At 54.2% G+C, this 21,185-nt stretch overlaps 1 protein-coding gene across 3 annotated transcripts; it reads left to right on the forward strand.

Moving 5' to 3' along the window:
• Positions 1 to 4,170: 4,170 nt before the first annotated feature.
• Positions 4,171 to 20,443, forward strand: NLRC3 (NLR family CARD domain containing 3). Of its 3 annotated transcripts, none has more exons than XR_009963470.1 (19): positions 4,171 to 4,689; positions 8,993 to 9,137; positions 9,619 to 9,879; positions 10,944 to 12,687; positions 12,944 to 13,030; positions 13,731 to 13,814; positions 14,100 to 14,183; positions 14,621 to 14,704; positions 14,814 to 14,897; positions 15,363 to 15,446; positions 16,207 to 16,290; positions 16,704 to 16,787; positions 16,890 to 16,973; positions 17,258 to 17,341; positions 17,637 to 17,720; positions 17,834 to 17,917; positions 18,119 to 18,202; positions 18,338 to 18,467; positions 18,894 to 18,957. XR_009963470.1 is itself a non-coding variant. In XM_062611881.1 (19 exons), exons 2-19 carry the CDS (start codon positions 9,131 to 9,133, stop codon positions 18,982 to 18,984), a joined length of 3,282 nt encoding a protein of 1,093 aa, XP_062467865.1. In that variant the 5' UTR covers positions 4,171 to 4,689; positions 8,993 to 9,130; the 3' UTR covers positions 18,985 to 20,443. The 3 variants fall into 3 exon arrangements, 1 of the variants encoding a protein (XP_062467865.1); XM_062611881.1 differs by having other exon boundaries at positions 18,384 to 18,467; positions 18,894 to 20,443; XR_009963471.1 differs by lacking the exons at positions 18,338 to 18,467; positions 18,894 to 18,957 and having other exon boundaries at positions 17,644 to 17,720; positions 18,119 to 18,173.
• Positions 20,444 to 21,185: the final 742 nt, after the last annotated feature.

A 21,185-nucleotide genomic window follows, 5' to 3' on the forward strand; every position in this document is an offset into this window, starting at 1 on the left:
TGTGCCTTGCTGCCTTGTTTGTTCCTCCAACCTTGTCTTCACCCCCTTCCCTCTGCCAGGAACAGAAAAGAAGGTCTCCTTTTGAACAGGAGTGGGTAGGCTCAGTGTCCTGAACCCCTCCCTGGGGGTTGTTACTGACTGTAAGCACAAGCAAAGACTGCCAAGGCCAGAGCGCTAATCGAGCAGTACCTTAAGTATGGCCAGGGGGAAGGGGAGGATGGTCAAAATTGCTTTTTAAGTGAGTCTTAAGTCCTAGAGTCGGAGAATGTTTTACTCAACTCATGGAGGCTCTAGGAGCCCAAAGGCCAGGCCAGAGCTGGGAGCTGTTCTGCTGACAGGGTACGCCACATAGTGACCACACACTAGCTGCATGATACGTAGAGTTCATTAAACAAGCACACTAAAGCCAGTAAGCACACTAAAAGCAAACACACTAATGTGAACTAGGTAAACATATAGTGAATAAGTACAATAAGGCAAATCAGAGGTGTATAAGTAAAGTACCAAAGAAAGTTAGCAATGCATTAGATGATTACCGTATAGAGAGAATAGAGATTAAGAAGAAACATATCACCAATTACCACTAAATCATCATGCAGGCCCACACTTCCAGCTGGGAAACCCCACTGCAGCCGATGCCAGGAGTCTCAGGTAACTGGGAATTCTGCCCAGTGCATCCATCCGTAGGTGAGGCTTCTCCCATGGCCACAAAAGGGTCCCACTTTATACCCTTAGAAAAACAACCAGCTTTATGCCAGATCTCTAACGGTTTACTCATGGGACCGTGCAGTTTCTCGTGATCTCACCATTGTCCACCCTGAGAGCTTTGGCCAGGCACCCCAGTGCAGACAAGTATGAAGGTCTGCACACCTAGGTTTCCCTGTCTCTTTCCAACAGTCACGATGAACACATACATACTCTGCCAAATACACTGCGGCAAACAACATCCTTTGTTATGTCTCTCAGTCATGAGAGGGAATCAACTCCCAGCTAGGTTCCCATCCATTACAGCTGTCTGGCTGGAGGAGTTGGGCTCAGCTACGACGTTACCCGGTGCAGGATGTCACTGGGCATTCCCCCTTCCCGAGCAGTGCTCTGCCTGGCCAGGTGTGCTGCACTGCCTGGGCCTGCTCTAGGGAGAAACAAACCCCAGTGTTTGCCTCCTGGGGAAGAGAGTGATCCTGGGGAAAAAAGCTGCCACCACCACCTTGCCACAGCGAAAACACCCAGAGTCACTGAACAACTGCCTCCCAAAGGCAGCGTGTAGCTCCAGCACTTCTTACCTGCCTGCAGCTGCACAGCCCGTCCTCTTGTCCTGGGTACGCTGGTCTGAACAGTCTTGTGGTTTAAACCCAGACAGCAACCCAGCAGCAGCAGCCACCCGCTCACCCCCATGTGCCCCCTCCTTGGTGAGATGGGGAGAAGAATCAAAAATGTAAAACCTGCAGGTTGAGATAAGAACATTTTAATAATGAAAGTACAATGTAACACAGGGAGAGAGGTACAAATCTAAAGGGGAAAATGAAAGACAAAATACCTCCCCAGAAGTAACTCGTACTCATGAATATGGATAACACACCACAGAGTAACTTGCACCCAGGAGAATTACATGACTGCAGGCAGTGAAGGCCTGGCTCAGCCCCAGGAAGGCTCTGTGGAGCCAAGAGTCCCACTCCTGCTACTCTGACTCCTGGGCCGTGCTCTCTGCCTGTGAGGAGCAGGGAACACATTCAGGCTTTGCAAGGCCTGGGACCTGGTTTGTTTGTAATTGGGACTTTCATGGACTGGCCGCTTGGACCATGAGGGCTGGGAAGGCTGCACCAAGAGCTGTCCCATGACTCCCACCCTGATGCCCTGCGGCTGTCCCTTGACCCCTTGCCCCCAGGCCATTCACCTGTGGTCCCAGTTAAAGCAAGCCCTGGTACCTGTGTGATTTCCTTCTCTTTGCTGCAGTGCTCCCAGCAGTTGGTCACAACAAAGGCTCCTTAAGCACCTGCCAAGGTCAGCTCCAGTGACATCATCCTGATCTGCCTTCTCAACCTCAGCTTTCCTCCGCATTAGCTCCTCAGCCTCCTTCATGGTGCTCCATGTCACCATGCAGACCATGAAGGTCCCATCTTCTGTCAGAGCCCGGGCCACACGCAGCCTGAGCCCCTGTAGATGCAAACCTGTTTAGAGCCCCGGCTGCCCACAGGGCCCTGATAAAGGAAGCTGGGGCTGTGTGATGGAGCTGCTGCATCCCACACTCTCTCCATGAGACAAGCACCAAATCCTTCCAACCCATCCTCAGGCCAGCCCCACCGCCTGCTCCCTGTGCTGCTGCTCCAGCTGGGCAGGTGCTTCCCAGCCCCCGTTGCTGCAGGGGTCCAAGCACTTGCTCCCCACTGCAGCAGGACTGGAGGCTGTGGCACAGACACAGGTCAACTTGCCTTGGTTTGAATCAGCTCAGCTGGACCTGACTGCTGTGGCAGGGGGGTTGTGGGTCCTCCAGTAACGGGCTTCCCGGCTGTGACCCGGCCCCTCTGGAGATGGACCCCAAGGAAATGGCTTCTTGTGAGGCTTGAGCTCCAGGACTGGTCCCAGATCACCTTCTGGCCACACGGGAAATCTGGGGTTGGATCAGCAGCCCAGGTAACACATGATGGATGTGTGATACACAGCTGCAAAGAAGTAACTGGGGTGTGTTAATTAACATAAATGAGTAATTGTGAAAGCAGCAGGTACAGCCCCAACTGAGGCTTCTGCACAGTCATTTCTGTTGTGAGGGATCTTGCGCTACAGCTTACCGGGAAGGGGGAGCTGATGGGACATCTCAGATGTCTCCTCCTGAAACACACCTCCCTACAGGGCAGGAGATGACCACAGACCAGGTGCTTGGGAGGGAAAAGGTTTTAACCCCCACGCAGGTGCAGCCCTAGGACTGGCAGGGAGCATGGCTCATGCTTGGCTTGGAGCAATCCCCGGGCACAGCCCAGAGTGGTGGCTGGAGTCGAGACTCCTGCTTACCCACCCTGACCCACATCAGCTCTCCACTATCAGCTGTCATTGCCTACACTACCATCTCATCTCTGCCATCACAGATTGGTTTAGGTTGGAAGGGACGTTAAAGCGCATCCAGTTCCAAACCCCTGCCACAGGCAGGGACACCTCCCACTAGATCATCTCTGCCATTGCCTCATCTCCACCATCTCCATCATCTCCTCTGCCATCATTGCATCTCCACCATCAGGCATCGACCACCTCCCAGCTAGATTTGATGAAGGGAAAGATGTGTAATTACAGATTTAGATGCAGCTTAGGGCTACCTTCTAGACATAGCCAGACCCCACCAGAGCAGGTTTCCCAGCAGGATGTGCTATTTTCATCTGTTTTCATCACTTTGCTCTTACTCTGACCTCTCCCAAACCACCCCAGCAGCAGGCGCTTTTGCCCCAACAAACAAGTCACTGGACAGTAAGCAGGCAGCAACCCCCCCCTTGGTGTGTGATTATCCCATTATTCCAACGGGATGTGCTCCCCCGCCCCATTCCTTGGACACTGCCACTCTGCCCTAGGACTCCGGGAAAGCAGAGCTGCACACCGTGGGTCACAGTGCTGCTGTGCCACCCTGCCCACCCGCCTCCAGCTCAGCATCTCAGAACCAGTAGGATTTGCCTAAATGTCAGCAAAACCTGGGTTAGGATTTACAGATGAAGGGGTTTGTAGAACACAAATGCAAACTACTGGTCAACACCACTTGCCTGAGCAGAGCTGGGGAGGGGAGATCCCGCCGGTCCCAGTGCTGTGGTGGCTCTGGCTCCTCAGGTGGGACACAGTGGTCCTTTGTGTGATGTGATCCACCTTCTCAGAATAAACTCCTAATTCGAGAAGGAATTCAGCAGTGGCAGAACAATGACTCTGGAGGAAGGGAAGTTTACTCCCAGCCTTTTATTCTGCTCTTTCAAGGTACAACTTGAATTTAGTTGTGGAAATGTTTCCATGCATGGCCCAGTGAAGGGCAGAGCTGATGCAACACCAGCCCCTTGCATGGCACTGGCCATGAGGGGGTTATGTATCAAAACCCTCTGCTCTCCCAGGCCGGGAGAGCTCCTGCTTTCTGTTCAAGAGAATTCGTTGTAATCTGGGTCCTGTTGAGCCTGATGTTACGGCTTTCTTTGGAGAAAGCAGCCATGGCTGGGAAGCGGTCACGCACAGAGCACCCCAGCAGGACAGACCCCAGGAGTCAGACAGATACGGGCAGTTCCTGGGCTGCTGCTTTTCAGGAGATAGATAGCTGCATCGATTTGCATAGGCAGCAGTGCTGTGCTGACAGGAAGGAAGGCTGAGCGAGACCCACAGTGCAGGAAGGGGTGAGGAGCAAACTGAAAGAGAGAAAAAGCCACCAGGCTGAACAGCAGCCGGTGGCAGGTGTCTGGGGAAGCCGGACCCACCTTCCCCTGGTGCTGCCCTGAACATCACCCTGGCCGCCAGGTCCCATCACATCCACAGGTCCCACAGGGGCAGGAGCCACCAACCAGAGGGGTCCATTTTCTACCTTGAACTTGAGCATACAGGCAAGGAGGAAGCAAAGCTCTGCGGATAAAGGGCTGAGCAGCAGCACGGAGGGGCTGCATCCTCCCACCGTGCTGAGGATGCTTTCTCTGCTCTCCTGCTCCCACACAGACCTGGGAGAGGCAGCACAAGGCCGAGGTAAGGTTGTGGTGGGGCTTTGGAGGGGTAGGGGGAGAAGGGGAGGTGTTGCTCCGGCCTCCTGTGTGGGCACAACTGGCTGCAGACCTCTTGCTGTGATGGCCATGTGAAATGGAGTCGCTGAGCTAACATGGCAGGGCCAGGAGCTGTTGGGCAGAGGTCCCTAGAATGGGCAAGATGTGGCCCCTTTTAAGAACTGAAAGGCCGCAAGAAGGTCTTCTGAAGTCTTCCCCAGGCTGAACAAGCCCAGCTCTCTCAGCCTTTCCTCACAGGAGAGGTGCTCCAGCCTTCTCATAATTTCTGTGGCCCTTATCTGGACTTGCTCCAACAGCTCTGTGTCTTTCCTGTACTGGGGACACCAGAACTGCACACAGTGCTCCAGGTGGGGTCTCACCAGAGCAGAGTAAAGGGACAGAATCCCCTCCCTTGACCTGCTGGCCATGTTTCTTTGGATGCAGTCCAAGATACATTGGCCTTCTGGGCGGCTGCAAGCGCACGTTGCCTGCTCATGTCCAAGTTGGGGGGTCCTTCATCACTCTGCTTAATTAACACAAATTAATAACATGAAATCTTTTCAGTTCTGCCAAGAGGCGGCAGCTACAGCCTGGCTTTGGGGTGTGCTCAGCTCGGAGGGATGGCTGGAGGGGATGGCTTGGCAAATGTCTGCGCGCAGCCCTGGAAGGGGATCAGTTCAGGCTGGCTGTATGGCAGAAGTGCAGAAAAGCTCTGCAGATGTGTCAGTAAAGGAGCCCAAGATTCCCTGGAGGAAACCTGGCATGCCAGGAAGTGGTGGGAAGGTCTCATGGGGCTGGTTTCCCTCTGTTCCCATGTCTAGGGGAGGGAGAGCAGGGTGAAGTGTTTGCTGTGCTGCTGGGGCTCAAGCTGCACTCAGACACATCACCCCAGACTGGGGACCTTTGATGAACCGGCTGTATGGGCAAGCCCCGCTGTTTGGAACAGGGGGAAGGTTTGGGACAGGGAGAAGGCAATGGCTGGGTTGAGGGCTTCTGTGAGCTGCAGTGGAGTGGGCATTTCTCTGCTCCTTCAGGTGCTTGGCTAATGATGCTGCTATTATATCAGATAAATGGCTTCTGGCACAGGATGGTGCCAAGTTCTCACGAGAGTCCCAAGGCACAGGGTGATGGATCTGTCTGGGCAGGGAATGGCTGCATTATGAAAACCAAACCCACCTCCTGCCAAGAGGAAGATCTGAAAGGTCAGGTAGAGCAGAGAGGCAGTAAGTATCTGCTGTGTCCAGGCACCTCCATGCTGTGGGCATCCCAGGACTGACACTCTGTCCTGGATTCCTTGGCAAACTGCTTTTTGTCCATGTTGTACTTCCAGGAGCAAAAGCACATGTATGTAATTAAAGCCAGAGATGAGCTGAAGATGATGTAGCTGAAGATGAGCAGAGATGTAGCTGAAGCAGCTACATCTAAGTCTGTGTTTTATGGTGTTGGTGCCAGGCAGTTTGAACCCTGGAACAAGATGCACATGGTGGAAAACACAGAGGGTTTTCTGTGCACACGGTCAGGGGCCTTTCAGCGTGGTGGTTTTGGCTCATAGGCACTGATTTTCAGCCTCTGCTCACAGGCATGGTTGGATGTGGGGATGGTGGGACATGGGAGAGAAGCTGCTGGAAGAATACATCAGCGTTGACTGGACATCCTCAGATGGGAGGACTTTCTCCTTGGCTGGGCTTCTGGACCACACCAGGCAAAAAAAGCATCAATGCCAAGTTCTTGGAAACAAAATCTGTCCCTGGGGCTTGCAGATGCCATTCATCCCACCCTCCAGGTTCCTGCCCCGGTGCCCCTGGGGACACAAGCAGCACAAGCCACTGCTGGATCACTTGTTTCTCTGCCTGCTGGTGGGGCAGGGCTGAGCACCTGCCCCTGCTTACTCCTGGCCAAGCACTAGGTGCAGAGCCAGGGCTGAGCTCCGTGCATGTAGGATGGACACGGACACTGCTTTCCAGTCTCAGGCATACAGAGTGTGGCGCTTCCCAAGGATGACTCCTCCCAGCAGCCTCGGGATGGGCTGGGACACAGCCTGGGGACACCTTGGATCTCTGTTACAGAGATTGGCTTCGACTGGCCACTACCCTTCAGACAGCTCTTGTAGAGTTGATCACGCCCTTCACTCTCCTAGGTTGCAGCCTCCAGCATCACTGGGTGGTCCTGGAGCTGCCCCCGAAACTTCTACTGGAAGCAGGACAAAAATCGCAGCCACTGCAGTATTTCTCTTGCTGCTTTATGTCTTCCGCTACTTTATTCTCTTGGTCAGATGCCTTTGTACGAGGTGACCCGCGGCTGCTGGTTTCTAGTAGCAGGATCACACTTTGAAGTGGCGTGGGAGGACACCATCAAATACTTTCCGGTCTTAGAGCAGGCCTCCCCCTACCAAAGGGCTTTTTCTTGTCAGCCTTGGTTCACAGAGAAAGGGCTGCCGGTAACATTGCTGCAAGCAGCAAAACCCCCTTTCATTTTGGTAGTGTTGCACAGCAAAGATGAGAGACCCGGGGGCTGCTTAGACTTAATTGGACTTTCCAGGCCAGTTACAGACAAGAAGACATCAAAGGTGAAAATTTCCCTGTGTATTACTCACCAAGCTCCTTTAATTGATGGTATCTCAACTGATGAAGCCACTGGCTGAGGGCAAAGAGCAAGGTGAGCTGCTGCTGCTGCCCTGCACAGCCCTCGTGTGGAGAAAAAGGCTCTGCTGTGGGGCCACCACCACTGCCAGGGGAGCACGTACCTCCACCACATGTGAAACCGGGGCTCAGAGCTGGGCAGTCGAGCAACAGTGAAAGGACCCAGGTTTCCCTCTTGGAGGGAAAGGTGGTGAGTGCAGACCCAACTACATCAGCACCCCCCCACCTCTATCAGGGCTTGTCATGTGTGAACCCACCTGGGCACTGGGGTGGGCCAGTGTCACCCCTTGAACACTTAACCCCCTCCAAAGGAGGTGCTGCAGAAGGGGCATGATGGGAGGTCAGCCAGTGTGGTCTGTGGGACTCAGCTCTGGGAGATGCTGTGCCTGGTCCTCACTCCTGCAGCCTGGCCACCACCTGCACTGCTGCTGGGGGCTGAACCCTCGCGCTTCTTGTGGGACAAATAAACCCCAGCATGGACCTGCTGCAGGAGGATGAACAGAACAGTCTGCAATGGAGACATTCCAAGCACCTTAACCTGACACCATGGACCTAACCATGAGCCAGAAATTCTACCCAGTTTCCCTGGTGAAGCTACATTTGTGCTTTCTCCCTTGTACCTGCACTGAAGCCTCCGCAGTGCCCGTGTCCTACTCAGGAGTGGGTTTGGGCAAAGGCAGCACGGGGAACTCCTTGTCTCTGACCACCATCATGGGGTGAGTGATCTAGAGCATCCTGTAGGCCAAGTGGAGGTGAGGAAAGGGTGCCATGCCAGGAGACAAAGGGCAATGAGACACTGTGTTTGCATTGTTTCTGTGTTCAGACAGCGCCTGGGGCTGAGAAGTTTCCATCTGGACACGGCCAGCTCCTGGAGATGACTTTGGGGCTGGTAGAGAAGCCATAGGTGAAGCTGGGCACCCTCAGGCATGGAGGCACTTCTCTCTCCATCTCTGCTCAAAAAACAGTTGGACCCAGTGAGAGGACAAACTTCTTAAAACTAAAACACCAAGCCCTAAGTGTGGTTTGGCAGCTGCCAGAGGGGAAGGATCAGGTAAATGCTCCTCGTCCAAGCAATGATTCACCAGTGTGAGACATTGCCTGGAGACCGCCATCCACTTTCAGCAGCTCCACTGCTGAAACTGAAGCATCTACAGAGCTCTACAACAGGATGTGGTGTTGGCTGTGCTCAGCAAGCCCTGATGGAGGCTCTGGATGGTGGTGAGGTTGGTTCAAAACCAAAACAGGCTCTTCATCACTCTGCTGCTGCCCCACAACTTCCTTCACAACACAGAGAAGAAAATGCATGAGTGGCTCACAGCCCTGCTGTCCCTCTGGTGGCACTCGGGTGCTTGCTGGGTGACCCACAGATGACACAGGGACATCATCAGGGTAGTTAATGCAATCACGCTGCCCTAGAAAGGCTCCAGCATAAGTGGTGATGATGAAGGCATCAAGTTCATGGCATACGAGGCAAAGATGCTGCAGTGTGACAGTCCTGGCTCTGTCCCTGTCAGGTCCACAGCACCAGAGACTCTGCTCTTAGCCAAAACTGATGAATGGACCTTTGGCTCAACCACAGTCAATGATACATTAGCTCAGGGTGGGCTCCCTTCCATGTTGATCTTGATCCTTTTCCTCTTCCTCCACCAGGAACATGGATAAAGGCTGAGGAGCCTCAACTGATGCTGTGAATCAGCCAGGTGGACACAGGGCAGTCCATGGGACGGCCGTGCTGCTGCCAACACAGTGCTCCTTACCCAGGGATCACCACATCACAGGAGGCCTCTGATGGACGGTGAGTGGTGGCAGGCAGCCAGAGATCCATCATCTTGGTGGAGTTTCATATTAAAAACTGGGACAAGGTGGGCACCAATGCGTGAGGGCAACAGCAGTTCCTATTCCAAGGGCTTGGGGACTGCTCTGCTGGCACAGGGGAACAGCTGTCCCCAAAGAGAAATTATCTTGCTCAGACTTTTATCTTTGCATGGGCTTGGTTTCCAGGAGACAATGTTATTTCATGATTGTGCTCTTCGGTTTCTTTGACACCAATTTTGATAGCTGCTGCCTTGACCAAGCAGCTCCTGACAAAACAGCCTGCACTGCTTTGGGGTACCATCCTCTCAAGGGCCTTGGCAGGTTGCTCTGGAGGTCTCTGGTTTCCCCACACTACCTTCGGAGTCAGAATAGATGCCCCACAGCTGCCTCTCCCCACCACCCCTGAGCAACGTGCCCAGAGCTTGTTCAAGGCCCAACTCCCCTGTTCTCCTGCCCCGCAGAGGCTTGGATCAACCGCTACCGCAAGCAGCTGGTGAGGTCCATCTCACCACAATTCCTGGAGGAGATCATCTGCTACCTGCGGCGGCTGGACCTGCTCACAGCAGAGGAGGCAGAGTGGGCGCAGGAGGCGAGGTCCCTGCCCGAGCAAGTGAGGGCTGTGGTGGACCTCCTGGCTGGCAAGGGCAGCTTCGCTTCCCAGTCCCTGCAGACCTTCATCGAGACCACCAATTCCCAGCTCTACCTTTACATCACTGTCTACGGTAGGCAGTCTACTTTGGATACAATGAGGGGTGTCTGCACACACATCCTTGCTATGGCCACTGGCTGGAGCACCACAAGATGTGCACAGAGCTGGGAAGCATTTACAGCTCTGATGGGAGTGTCCATGCAAGTGATGGTGCCATCGCAGGGTCTCTGCTAGGGAAGGACACAGCCAGGGGGTGACAAGGGCTCTCTGCCATGTCTGAGGGACCTTCCTCCAGGCCCCTTGCTACCTTCAGCACACTTCTATGGGCAGCCTGAGGAGTCTTTAATGTCCTCAATGTCCAGATCACACCATTCAGTCCCAGCAACTGGGCTGGGAACAGGGGGATGGCAGGAAGAGGACGGTCTGGGCAGCCCTGACCCCATCTGATGTGCCTACATCAACTTCATGCTCTCCTTGCAACCCTCTTGCCATATAAGGTTTTCCTCCTGGTTGGAAGGCTCCGTCCTTGGCTAGTGTCTGCAGCACCATTCTCTGATTGTCCAGCCTTAGCTGAAGGGTTTAAATACACTGTACCAGCAGCTGTTGTACCTGAGCCAGGTGAGCAGGACAGGGTCAGAGATGGTCACCAGGTTCAGCCAAGACTCCAACTCGACAGACAAATTCACGGCCATGAGGCATGGCTGAGGTCAAGCTGGGAAGTCAATCCAGAGGTCAGGGTCAGATCGAGTCAGGGCAAATGGGTTCAGACACAGCCCAATGGCCACCAGGCAAGTGCAGAGCAATGAAGTCCAAGACCAAGGTCCAGATCAGCAAGGTCCATAGCAGGCACAGGCATAATAGCACCGTAGACAAGTGCTCCTGCAACATACTTCAGGTAGTGGCTGAATGCCCAGGGCTGAGCTTAAACGGGCTCCTGGACCAATGGGTTGATGCTGATCAGTGCCATTTAAGCCTGTTAGTGCCCTTCAAGCACATACCTTCCTGTCTGAATGTAACAGCTCTGTGAGGTTTCCCCTCTGCTTGGGCATGGCAGAAAAGTGAAGCATATCTCAATTGCATTTGTGGTTACCATCCTCTTCCTCAGCCCAACCTCCCATTTCATTTTTCTCTGTGCAGAACCCATGGTGCAGAAGCACCTGGAGAGTCTCCAAAGCTACTATGGGAATGGCTTGGAGACGGGTTCCCTCCAGCGGCTCACAAACCTGCTGCTGGTGGAAGGTTTGACTGATATCCAGCAGAAGGAGCATGACATCCTGCAGATCGAAGCCACTAAAGGACTACAAAATGTATCCAAGAGCATTCCTCTGGAGAAGCTCTTCCTCCCTCTCTCCAAGTTCAGCATCCCACCTCGGATCTCTGTCACCATCGGAGTTGCTGGGATTGGCAAAAGCACACTGGTGAAATTGTTTGTCTACACCTGGGCAAAAGGGGAGATCAACAGAGACATCATCTTTGTACTGCCCCTCACGTTCCGGGAGCTCAACACCTATGAGAAGCTCTCTGCTGAGAAGCTCATCTGCTCGGCGTTCCCTCACATCACTGAGCCCAACTGCATCTCGGCGGGAGCCGCTAGGACCCTGCTGATCCTCGATGGCTTGGATGAGTTCAAGACTCCTCTGGATTTCTCCAACACAGTAGTATGCACTGATCCCAAAAAGGAGATCCAAGTGGATAACCTGATCACCAACATTATACGTGGCAACCTGCTGCAGAAGGCTTCCATCTGGGTCACGGCACGGCCCACAGCAGCCAGCCAAATCCCTGGTGGCCTTGTTGACCGGATGACAGAGATAAGAGGTTTTGCAGCTGCAGAGATGAAGGACTTCTTGGACCAGATGTTCCTAGACAACAAAGACCTATCTGGCCAAGTCCTGCATCACATCAGGGCTAACAGGTCATTACACGTCATGTGCACCGTTCCTGGCTTTTGCTGGATTTGTGGTTCCTCAATTGGTTATTACTTAAAACACAGCACTGATCAACCCCAAGAAACAACTGGTGTCCCCAAGACCCTTTCAGAAATCTACTCCTACTATTTTAAAATCGCTCTGAGCAGCAACTGGCCAGAAAAGCCAAGAGAAACCCTCAGGATCGAGCAGGCTGTGAACAACAGCAGGAAGATAGTGGGCAGCCTGGGCAGGCTGGCCTTCTACGGGCTGCTGAAAAAGAGATACGTATTTTATGAGCAGGACATGAAGGCCTATGGCATTGACCTCTCCTTGCTGCAGACCAGCTTGTGCAGCCGGCTCCTGCTCAAAGAGGAGATGCAGTCCTTCACAGCTTACTGCTTCTCCCACTTAACCCTACAGGAGTTTCTAGCAGCCATCTATTACTACACAGCTGCAAAGCGGGCAATATTTGACCTCTTCACGGAGAGCGGGATGTCCTGGCCCAAGCTGGGTTTCCTCAACCACTTCAAGAACGCTGTTCAGAGGTCGCTGCAGGCAGAGGACAGGCAGCTGGACATCTTTGTGCGCTTCCTTTCCGGGCTCCTGTCCCCGCAGGTGAACAAGCTGCTCTCTGGGTGGCTGCTGGTGAAGGATGAGCACAACAGCTTCAGGAGCCAAGCAGTCAGCTTCCTCCAGGGCTGCCTGAACATTGACCATGCCATCTCCTCGCGGGCAGTGAACACCATGCACTGCCTCCATGAAATCCAGCACACGGAGGTCACCAAGACGGTAGAAGAAGCAATGAAAAATGAGAGCTTGGCTGGGATGCTCACCCCTGTGAACTGCTCTGCCTTGGCTTATCTCCTGCAGGTCTCTGATGTCTGCATGGAGGAGACGAACCTCTCCAACTGCCTCACCTACAATGTCTGTAAGAGCCTTCTCTCCCAGCTCCTGTTCTGCCACAACCTCAGGTGAGTCCTGGTCAGATTGCAGGGGAAGCAAACAGGGATGGTAGGATGTGACTCAAAATCCTGGGTGTCAGTGGGAGACAGGGGCCCACCAACATTGTCTGTCAGCAAAGAGCTTCCCTAGGGCTGGCCATGGATCAGCTTTGCCTCTCTGCTGGAGTTTCTCCATCTGTGATGGGCAGATGTCACAGGAAGGTAGATTTTTCTCCACTCTGTTCTCCAAACACTTGATTTTGCTCTTCCTTTGTTTCTTCTCCAGGCTGGACAATAACCGGTTTAAGGACAATGTGATGGAGCTGCTTGGCAGCATGCTGAGTGTGAAGGACTGCCATATCCAGAAGCTCAGGTGGGAGCTGGCCCAGGGCAGATAGGCTGTTCTGTGGATGCAGAGCAGAGCTGGGGCACCTCAAAACCAGGGTGGGGGTCCTCTAGGGATGTCTCTCACACTGGCTGCCCTGGGTACTGTTGACAAGCACAGTCCCAGACAATCTCCTGCACCCAGGCATGGTGACCTTACCCTCACATCCTTGCGGTGCCTGGGCAGGCTCTCTCACTCAGCCCTCCAAGGACCACTGCCTCCTCGCTGTTCCTAAAAATTGGTGCAGAAATCCATGCATTATTCCAACAAACTGCTTTCCAAGGGTACAGCTGGTTGCTGGACACCTGAGGCTCTGCACGGAGCACCTGACATACAGAAGGAACAGGCTCTGCCTTGCCCCAGACAGAGGGATCCCCACTGTTCCCACCTCCCTACCCTTCTGAAGTGGCTGTGCAGAGTCTCCCATGCTGTGATCTGAGCTCCCTTTTCAGAACACCAATGAATTTTAAGTCTAGAAACTCCCCTTCCACCCTGTCTTTGCAATGCCCTGCCTGGGGTCCACCCCAGGACAGCAGACCTCAGAGCATCTACCACTTTGCATGGTTGTACCTCGAATCAAACATTCCTCATGACTTTCCTCTGCTCAGCCATCCAAGCTGCATTCTAGGACATGCCAGGATCCTCTCTCCCACCCTGAAAACACCCAATTTTTCCTTTTTCTGGGCAGTTTGGCAGAAAATCAGATCAGCAACAAGGGAGCCAAAGCACTGGCCAGGTCACTGCTGGTGAACAGGAGCCTGACAGCACTGGAGTAAGTGATCCCCCTTTACCAGCTCCTGTCACATACATTCCCCACCTGGAACCACTATCATGGCTGCAGTGGGGCTGGATCCCGCTCAGCCTGACTGAGCTGAGGAGGGCCTTCAGCCCCAAAGCCACTGCTGCTCAATAGGTGAACATAACTCTTGCAAGCTCCCGGCCTGATGTCCGAGCTCAGCAGGGCCAGAGACTGTGCCATGTGAAGGCATTTGCCTTAAACTGGGCACAGGCCACTCTGGTTTTGCTAATCTTGGCTTTTCTGTGTGTCTCACCACAGCCTGCGGAACAACTCCATCGGCCCCACTGGAGCAAGAGCACTGGCTGATGCGCTGAAACAGAATCAAGTCCTGCTCTCCCTGAAGTAAGTATCAACTTCTGCAGCACCTCTGGGGGCAGATCCCCAGGACAAGCCTTCTCCAGTCTCATCACGGTTTTCCCCACCCCCAAGGCCAGCATATGGGGAGACCCTGGACATAACCTGGTTCAGTTGTACTGGGCAGCAAGCATGAGTGCAGCAAGCAGAGACCAGGCAGCCCTGGGCCAGAGATGTTGGGATCCTCCTGCCCGTCAGCTTCAGTGGGTCCAGGTTGAGGTTGAGGTCCATCCCTCGCATGGGAGCTCACAGGGTGTTGTTACATGGAAGGAGATATCTTTCATGGGGGAGAAGGGAGTGAGACCCCTGGGCAAGGATGCTTGGGGGCCAGCTGCCCTTTTCACGTCAAGGACAAGGGCAAGTAAATGCTGTAGTGGTGGCCACTGCCCCTCACAGTCCCTTGCCCTGCTTCTCTCCCCTTGCAGCCTGCAGCACAACACCATCAAGGAGGAAGGTGCCACCTTCCTGGCCGAGGCCCTGTTTACCAACCACAGGCTGACGACCCTGCAGTGAGTGTCTGGGACCTGCTGTCCCCCCTCCCTGCCACTGAGCAGACCGAGGTGCCACTGATGGGGATGTGGCACCTGACATTCACAGGTACCTTCCTCACCTTTACAGCCTGCAGAAAAATGCCATCGGAGCCCATGGTGCCAGGAGAATAGCAGAGGCGCTGAAGCAGAACTGCAGCCTGAAGGAGCTGATGTAAGAGCACAATGAGGTGGAGGGATGGTGACACCAGCACCAGAGATCTGTGGGCAGGGGCTAGGCCATGTAGCACAGGCAGGATGGGCTCTGCCAGCTTTGCCCCAGGGTGTTCGTGTGGGTGAAGGGGGGCAAGGACCACAGAGCTACTTTTGGAGCAACCCTGTGGAGATACTCTTCATACCTGTGGGTATGCAGGGAGCCACATGAAGAACCAAGAGGACAAGTCTTCTTTCCAGCAGAGGCAAGCAGCAGGTCTCCAGGCCCTGTGGGTACATGTTAAAAACTACTTCAGCTCAAATCCAACGTACAATAACAGAGGTGCATGTAGTCTGGAAATGAGACTGCAGCAAGTTCATGCTTATTGCTGGAGCAGAAAGAGCCTGGGGGAGATGAATCCTCTAGCAGCAGATCTGAGCTGGTTACAGCATGAGTGCCAGTAATGCTCTTCCTCTTGTGTCTTAGACTATCCAGCAACTCAGTAGGAGACGATGGCTCGGTTGCCTTGGCCGAAGCTCTGAAGGTGAACCACAGCCTGCAAAGCCTCGAGTAAGCTCCCCTCTGTGCCCTGTCTCCTGCTTGCCGAGTAGGTCCCAGCCTTCTCACTCCACCACCATCTCCCACCTTTCACAGTCCCCTCAAACAGCCCCAGACTCTTCCCACATCTCTCCCACACCACATCCCCTGCAGGGGCATATGGCTGGAGCACCAGGGAGCAGTGTCAGACAGTGCTGCCACTGAAGGAGTTAATCCTAACCCAGATGATGATTTTTTTCTCTGCTTTTGGAGGATATTAGTAGCTTTGGGCCTTCTCCCAAAGGCTGTTCCCCAGTGGGAATTAGCTGACACAGAAGGTAACAGCAGAGTCAGGGTGGGATGGTGGGACCTTCATCCCCCTTGGGAACGGCAGCCAGAATGGATTGCTCCTTTCACCCAGCATAGAGAGCTGATGGCTCCTGGCCATGAGCTGCTGTACCCAAGGTCCATCACTGGCTTCCCAAGGCTTGACAAGGACACAAAATCCACAGGAACCACATGTCCAGCTGAGCTGGCAGCCACAGTGATGGCCAGACAATACTGTCCGAAGCACTGGCAAACCCACTTCTGCTCAGTGGGGCCAGTGCTGCTGTGGTGAGCAGGGAGTGCTGATCCTGGCCTGGCTGCTTCAGAAGTTGGTGCTTTAGCCTTGGCTTGCCTCCACACCTCCTGTGGCTGGGAGATGTGACACTTTTCACCCCAAACACGACCCCACAGCCTACCTTCAATGCCAGGACTGGTTCATCTTCACATCTTCCCCCATTTGTCTCAGTCTCCAGAGCAACTCCATCAGCAGTGCTGGGGTCACCGCACTGACAGCAGCTCTCTGCTCCAACAAAGGACTCATCAACCTCAAGTAAGTGACCAAAACTGGCCAAAAGCTACTGCTGTGACACAGAAACTTGTCAGCAACCTGGGTTTGTGCCTGTTTTTTTCTACAAGTACTCTGGGATGCTGAAAGCAGACTCTCTCCCTCCATCAGCTGTAAGCATCTTCTCTCCACAGTTAGATTTCTTCCCTTGGGACAGTATCCAGTCACGTCCTGCAGCGAAATGATGGCAGCACGATGGGAGGCTGAGAACAAGCCCTGATGGGCCAGCAGTGCCCACAGCTGTACGAAGCACAGGGAATGGAGATGCAGATGCTGATGGGGATGCAAGGCAGGCAGTCTGCCACCATTACAGTAGATGGTCTCAGATTCAGGGCAGGGGACAAGGAGTGGGAAACAGGCAATGTCATGCCTTGACAGCCCCATATGTCTTTCCCTAGCCTGCGGGAGAACTCCATCAGCAAGGAAGGGGGTCCTGCCATTGCTCATGCCCTGCGGACCAACAGCACCCTCAGGAAGCTGGAGTAAGTCTCCTGACCCACAGAAGGGCATGAATGCTGCTGCACAGTCACTGGAGCTGTCCCAAACTCTGTGTGTGACCTGTGTCCTCTGTCCCCTGCCTCTAGCTTAGCAGCCAACCTGCTGTACGATGAGGGCGGCAAGGCCATCGCTTTAGCGATGAAGGAGAACCGGGCACTCAAGTCCCTCCAGTGAGTTTCCCCTCAGACCTGGCTTGGTTTGAAGCTGCTTGCGTGAATGCTGGGCAGGGACACTGCTCCTGGGCCTCAGCCCCTCTAGTCTGTGAGAATGGCTTCCTTGGGTCACCCTTCCACGGGAGGTGTGCCATGCCATCCGGATGGAGCCACCATGTCTTACACATGGGTCACTTCCTGGCCTCTGCCACACTGGATGGGAATGGGTGGGTGCTGAGCCTGGAGGGACAGGGGCATTCTTGCCATCCTAAGCTTTACCTGTTGTTTTCTTCTGTTTGTAGCTTGCAGTGGAACTTCATCCAGGCAAAAGCTGCTGCAGCCCTAGCACAAGCATTACAGTCCAACAGCAGCCTGGCCAGCCTCGAGTAAGTGGGGACATGGGCAGACAGGTCCTGGGCAGCATCTTTGTACAGGGGCCTGCACAAGGACTCTGCCCTCACATTGCTCCAGGGGAGGTGGTTTTGCCTGCTGCCTCTTCCACGTGCTCCAGTCCATCCTGTGTTTTCATCACTTGTACCTGGCTGGGGATGCTCAAATGCATGTGGCCCAGAGTCCCCCATGCTGTTTAGGAAAGCCTAGCACACTGTGCCCTGTCTTGCTGCCCCTCTCCCTACTCCTGGATGCCTGGACCATGGGGAGATTGGCACTTGCATGTCTTAGCTTGCAGGAGAATGCCATTGGAGACGAGGGAATGGCTGCCCTCTCCACTGCGCTGAAGTTCAATACAACCCTGGCACATCTGCAGTGAGTATCCAGGCTGTGGCGGGGGCCTGGCATTGCAGTCTGTCTAATTAGCTTGTCCAATTAACACACCATGGCCCTCACGACATGTACTGAAGGTCCTTGCTTTCTTGCAGCCTGCAGGTGGCTTCAATTGGCACGGCTGGTGCCCAAGCCCTGGCAGAAGCTTTGATGGTCAACAAGAGCCTGCAGATCCTGGAGTAAGTGCTTGGTGGGGTCAACAAGTCCCCATGGCTGTGACACTGCTCCCTGGAGGTGTCCAGGACCCTGGTCTTTAACTCAGCATCCTACCAGACCTACCAGACTTGTCTTGTCCCTTGACTTGCTGGCATGGGGACACCTCTCCCACCTCCTCTTGCCCCCCATGGCTGTCACTCCTCACCGCCTGCCTTTCTCTGCAGCTTGCGGGGAAACTCCATTGGGGTGGCTGGGGCCAAGGCAATGGCCAATGCGCTGCAGGTGAACCGCAGCCTCTGCTGGCTCAAGTGAGTATGCTGCTCCCTGGGGTGAGCCAGAGCAAGCCTTTCCAGACCTTCCTGGAGGCCAGCAGTTCTCAGTGAGGCAAACCCCTGAGCTGGGGGCTTTTCCCAATGCCCACTACATGCATTGCCTCCTGGTAGCCACATCTCCCTGGCTGGGGCTTTCTGACCCTCCCGCTTCCTGCAGCCTTCAGGAAAACTCCCTGGGCATGGACGGAGCCATCTGCATCGCCACTGCTCTGAAGGGAAACCATGGCCTCACCTACATCAAGTAAGTGGCCACTGCACTGGATGGTGAGGCAGGGATGGCAGAGACAACAGGAACCGTCACAGGACCTTTCTCACTCCTGGCACTGCCCATTCCCAGCTGTCCTACAGGGACCTCCCCAGTGGGGAAAGGGACAAGGACACATTGTGCTCCTCCCAAGCACCATACCCACTCAGCTCATTTCTTCACAGTCCCTCTCTGGTGCTGCCTCTGTGGCAAAGAGCCACCCAAAAGCAAAATACACCCTAAAATATCACAAGAATGGTCTGGCTCAGCTCCCCCCAGAGGCATTCTCCAGAATAGCCCCTGGGTGGTATGGGGAGCGTACAGATGATGCTGGATGCTGGTATAAAGCTGGGAACATCTCTCATACTCATCAAGGATCCTGCTCTGCCTCATGCCCAAACCTGAACTCCTCTTTGCTCCCAGCCTGCAGGGAAACCAGATTGGCCAGTCGGGAGCCAAGATGATCTCCGATGCCATCCGGACTAACTCCCCCAGCTGTGTCGTGGACGTGTGAGGTGCCTGGCCACAGTGACGAGGTGACCCAGTGGTTCCTTTGGCCAGCATGGATTTACAGGGAGCTGCCTGGGCCCTGTCTGGCTGTCGTAGGGAGGAGAGCTGGGTTGAGGAGAGCTGGGTTGAGGAGAGCTCCTGAGCTACCTGGCACAGCCCAGGAGGACCGCAGCCTCTGGATCAGCAGCACAGGAGGGTCAAGATTCACTTGTGTTGAAAGCTGAAGGATATATGCCATGTCCCTGCTCATCCAGGCCCTGGGGGAGCCTCAAGGAAGCACTGAAATGCAAAAAGGAGGGAGGAGGGGGCAGATCCCACATACCAGCCCTTCTTGTGTTCATGGGTGACTTGCCACCATCCTGGCGACAAGGACTCCCTCCTGTGATCTCCATGGGGTTACCGCGCTCTGCACAGACCCTGTCCCACACCAGGCACATCCTGACCACTTGGAGCTCTGCTCTTGTCACAGCCTGAGGCACTGTGGGTAAACATTGCAGCCAGGGCTCCAGGACTCTGCTCTCAGCACCAGCTCTTCTCTGTCTGCCTCTGGCAGGGATCCCAGGAGGATGAGGTGAAACTCGGGCAGGATTCACAGCAGCCTCTTTTCACCTGCCTAAATACAGCCCAGCCTGCAGGTTCCTACGAAATCCCAGAGAGACAAGGAGAGGTTTGCTGATTCCTTGCTCAGATGAGAGTGATGCTATGGACCCAGGCACTTCAGAGCAGATCATAGGCAGTGAGTGCAACCTGTGCTGTTTGCCCTCAATAACAGGTTGGTGCTGGCCAAGCATGCCTGAACTGCTTGGTAGTCCTGTTCTCTATCAAAGAGACCAGCATCCCAAGGCACATGCATGGAACCACCTAGAAAAACCTTGGGAAATGAAGAGCCCTCACGATAGTGGGAGGAGGAGTGGGAGGGTGAATATAAGAGGAACAGCACTGCATGACAAGGACTGTCTCCAGCACATGTGTCTTGGTGTTACACCAAGACTGCTTTAATACGAAGTTCTGGCTCTCAAGATCAAGCTGCACTTCTTGGGTCTTGTGCTTGTGTCATCAGTGTGACCTTGGGATGTGGGGATGCGTCTTCCCAATGTCCCAGCTGCAGGCAGGGTCCATCCCTAGCAGTTCACCTTTCTGACAGGCAGCTGCTGGAAGCAGAGGTGCTGGGTGATGCCTTCGTGTATGTGGCAGAGACCCAGCAACTCTCCAGAAGGTGCCAGGTTTGCAGGTGGTCCAGTAGCCAACCGCCCCCTGAGCCCCTTCCAGCCACTGCCCCCTCTCCCTACCACACCCCAGCCAGAGCCCACACTGTGACATGCTGCTGCTGCACTCAGGGCTCAGGGACTGAGCAGGGCTCAGATCACTCAGGGACCTCTGTGGAGAAACCTCCTGGAGAAATGCCGAGCTGAGAGGGACAATGTGTACATATTTGGGAATAAATCAATTCTGAGCTGAGAAGATGCTTTGGGAAGCCTTCTGTTCCATTCCATTCAGGGTGCACTGTGCTCCGCTGCCCTGGCTGTGTACCCTTCCCCTGTGCTGGTGTGACAAGAGGCTCATGGCTTTTCCACACACTCCAACATGGTAACATGGAGTGATTTAAGTCCTACCCACATCTTTCACCACTATTTCAGGGCAGCTGAGGCTCAGGTCCAGCTCTGTGCAAAGCCTGTGCCTAACCCTGAGCTGAAACCTTACCTAAAACACCAACAGAGAGAGTGATCAACAATGCCAAGCCAGCTCCTGTGCCCTGGAGCTCCAGAAAACAAGGAGTTAACAACAATTTAGAATAGATTTCATGGATCTGTTCACCTTTGCACACGCCTTGCTATGCACAGACAACCCCAAGAGGAAAGCTCAAGTGCTCAGAGTGTTCATTTCCACTGCCTCCAGAGGTGCTGCTGCTCAAGCCTGGTACATGAAGCTGCAATGCTAACCATGGCTTGAACCTGGTGGCTGTTCTGGAAGGCAGGTGACATGTGCCCTGGTTCTGGGTACACAAGGTGTTAAGTCAGTGTTCTGTTTCACCCTACAATATAGGGAATAACATGGAAAACTAGCTCTGAAACTGCAACGCAGACTTGGGCACTGGGCCCAGTTTCATGGGAAGTCTCACAGGTCAGATGTATCTCAGCTCACAGGGAGGACCAGAACAGATTTCCTGCATAACACAGAGAAATGGTTTTGGACCAGGTCCTAAAA

Source organism: Pezoporus occidentalis, unplaced genomic scaffold (genome assembly GCF_034315485.1).
Source record: "Pezoporus occidentalis ecotype Australia unplaced genomic scaffold, CSIRO_AGI_Poc_V1 ctg158, whole genome shotgun sequence".
NCBI classification, from domain to species: Eukaryota; Metazoa; Chordata; class Aves; order Psittaciformes; family Psittacidae; genus Pezoporus; species Pezoporus occidentalis.

Coding starts and splice junctions, on each gene's coding strand:
- NLRC3 (XM_062611881.1), top strand. Junction 17,342..17,636: donor AGCAGCCTGGCCAGCCTCGA/GTAAGTGGGGAC, acceptor TGCATGTCTTAG/CTTGCAGGAGAATGCCATTG. Junction 17,918..18,118: donor AAGAGCCTGCAGATCCTGGA/GTAAGTGCTTGG, acceptor CTTTCTCTGCAG/CTTGCGGGGAAACTCCATTG.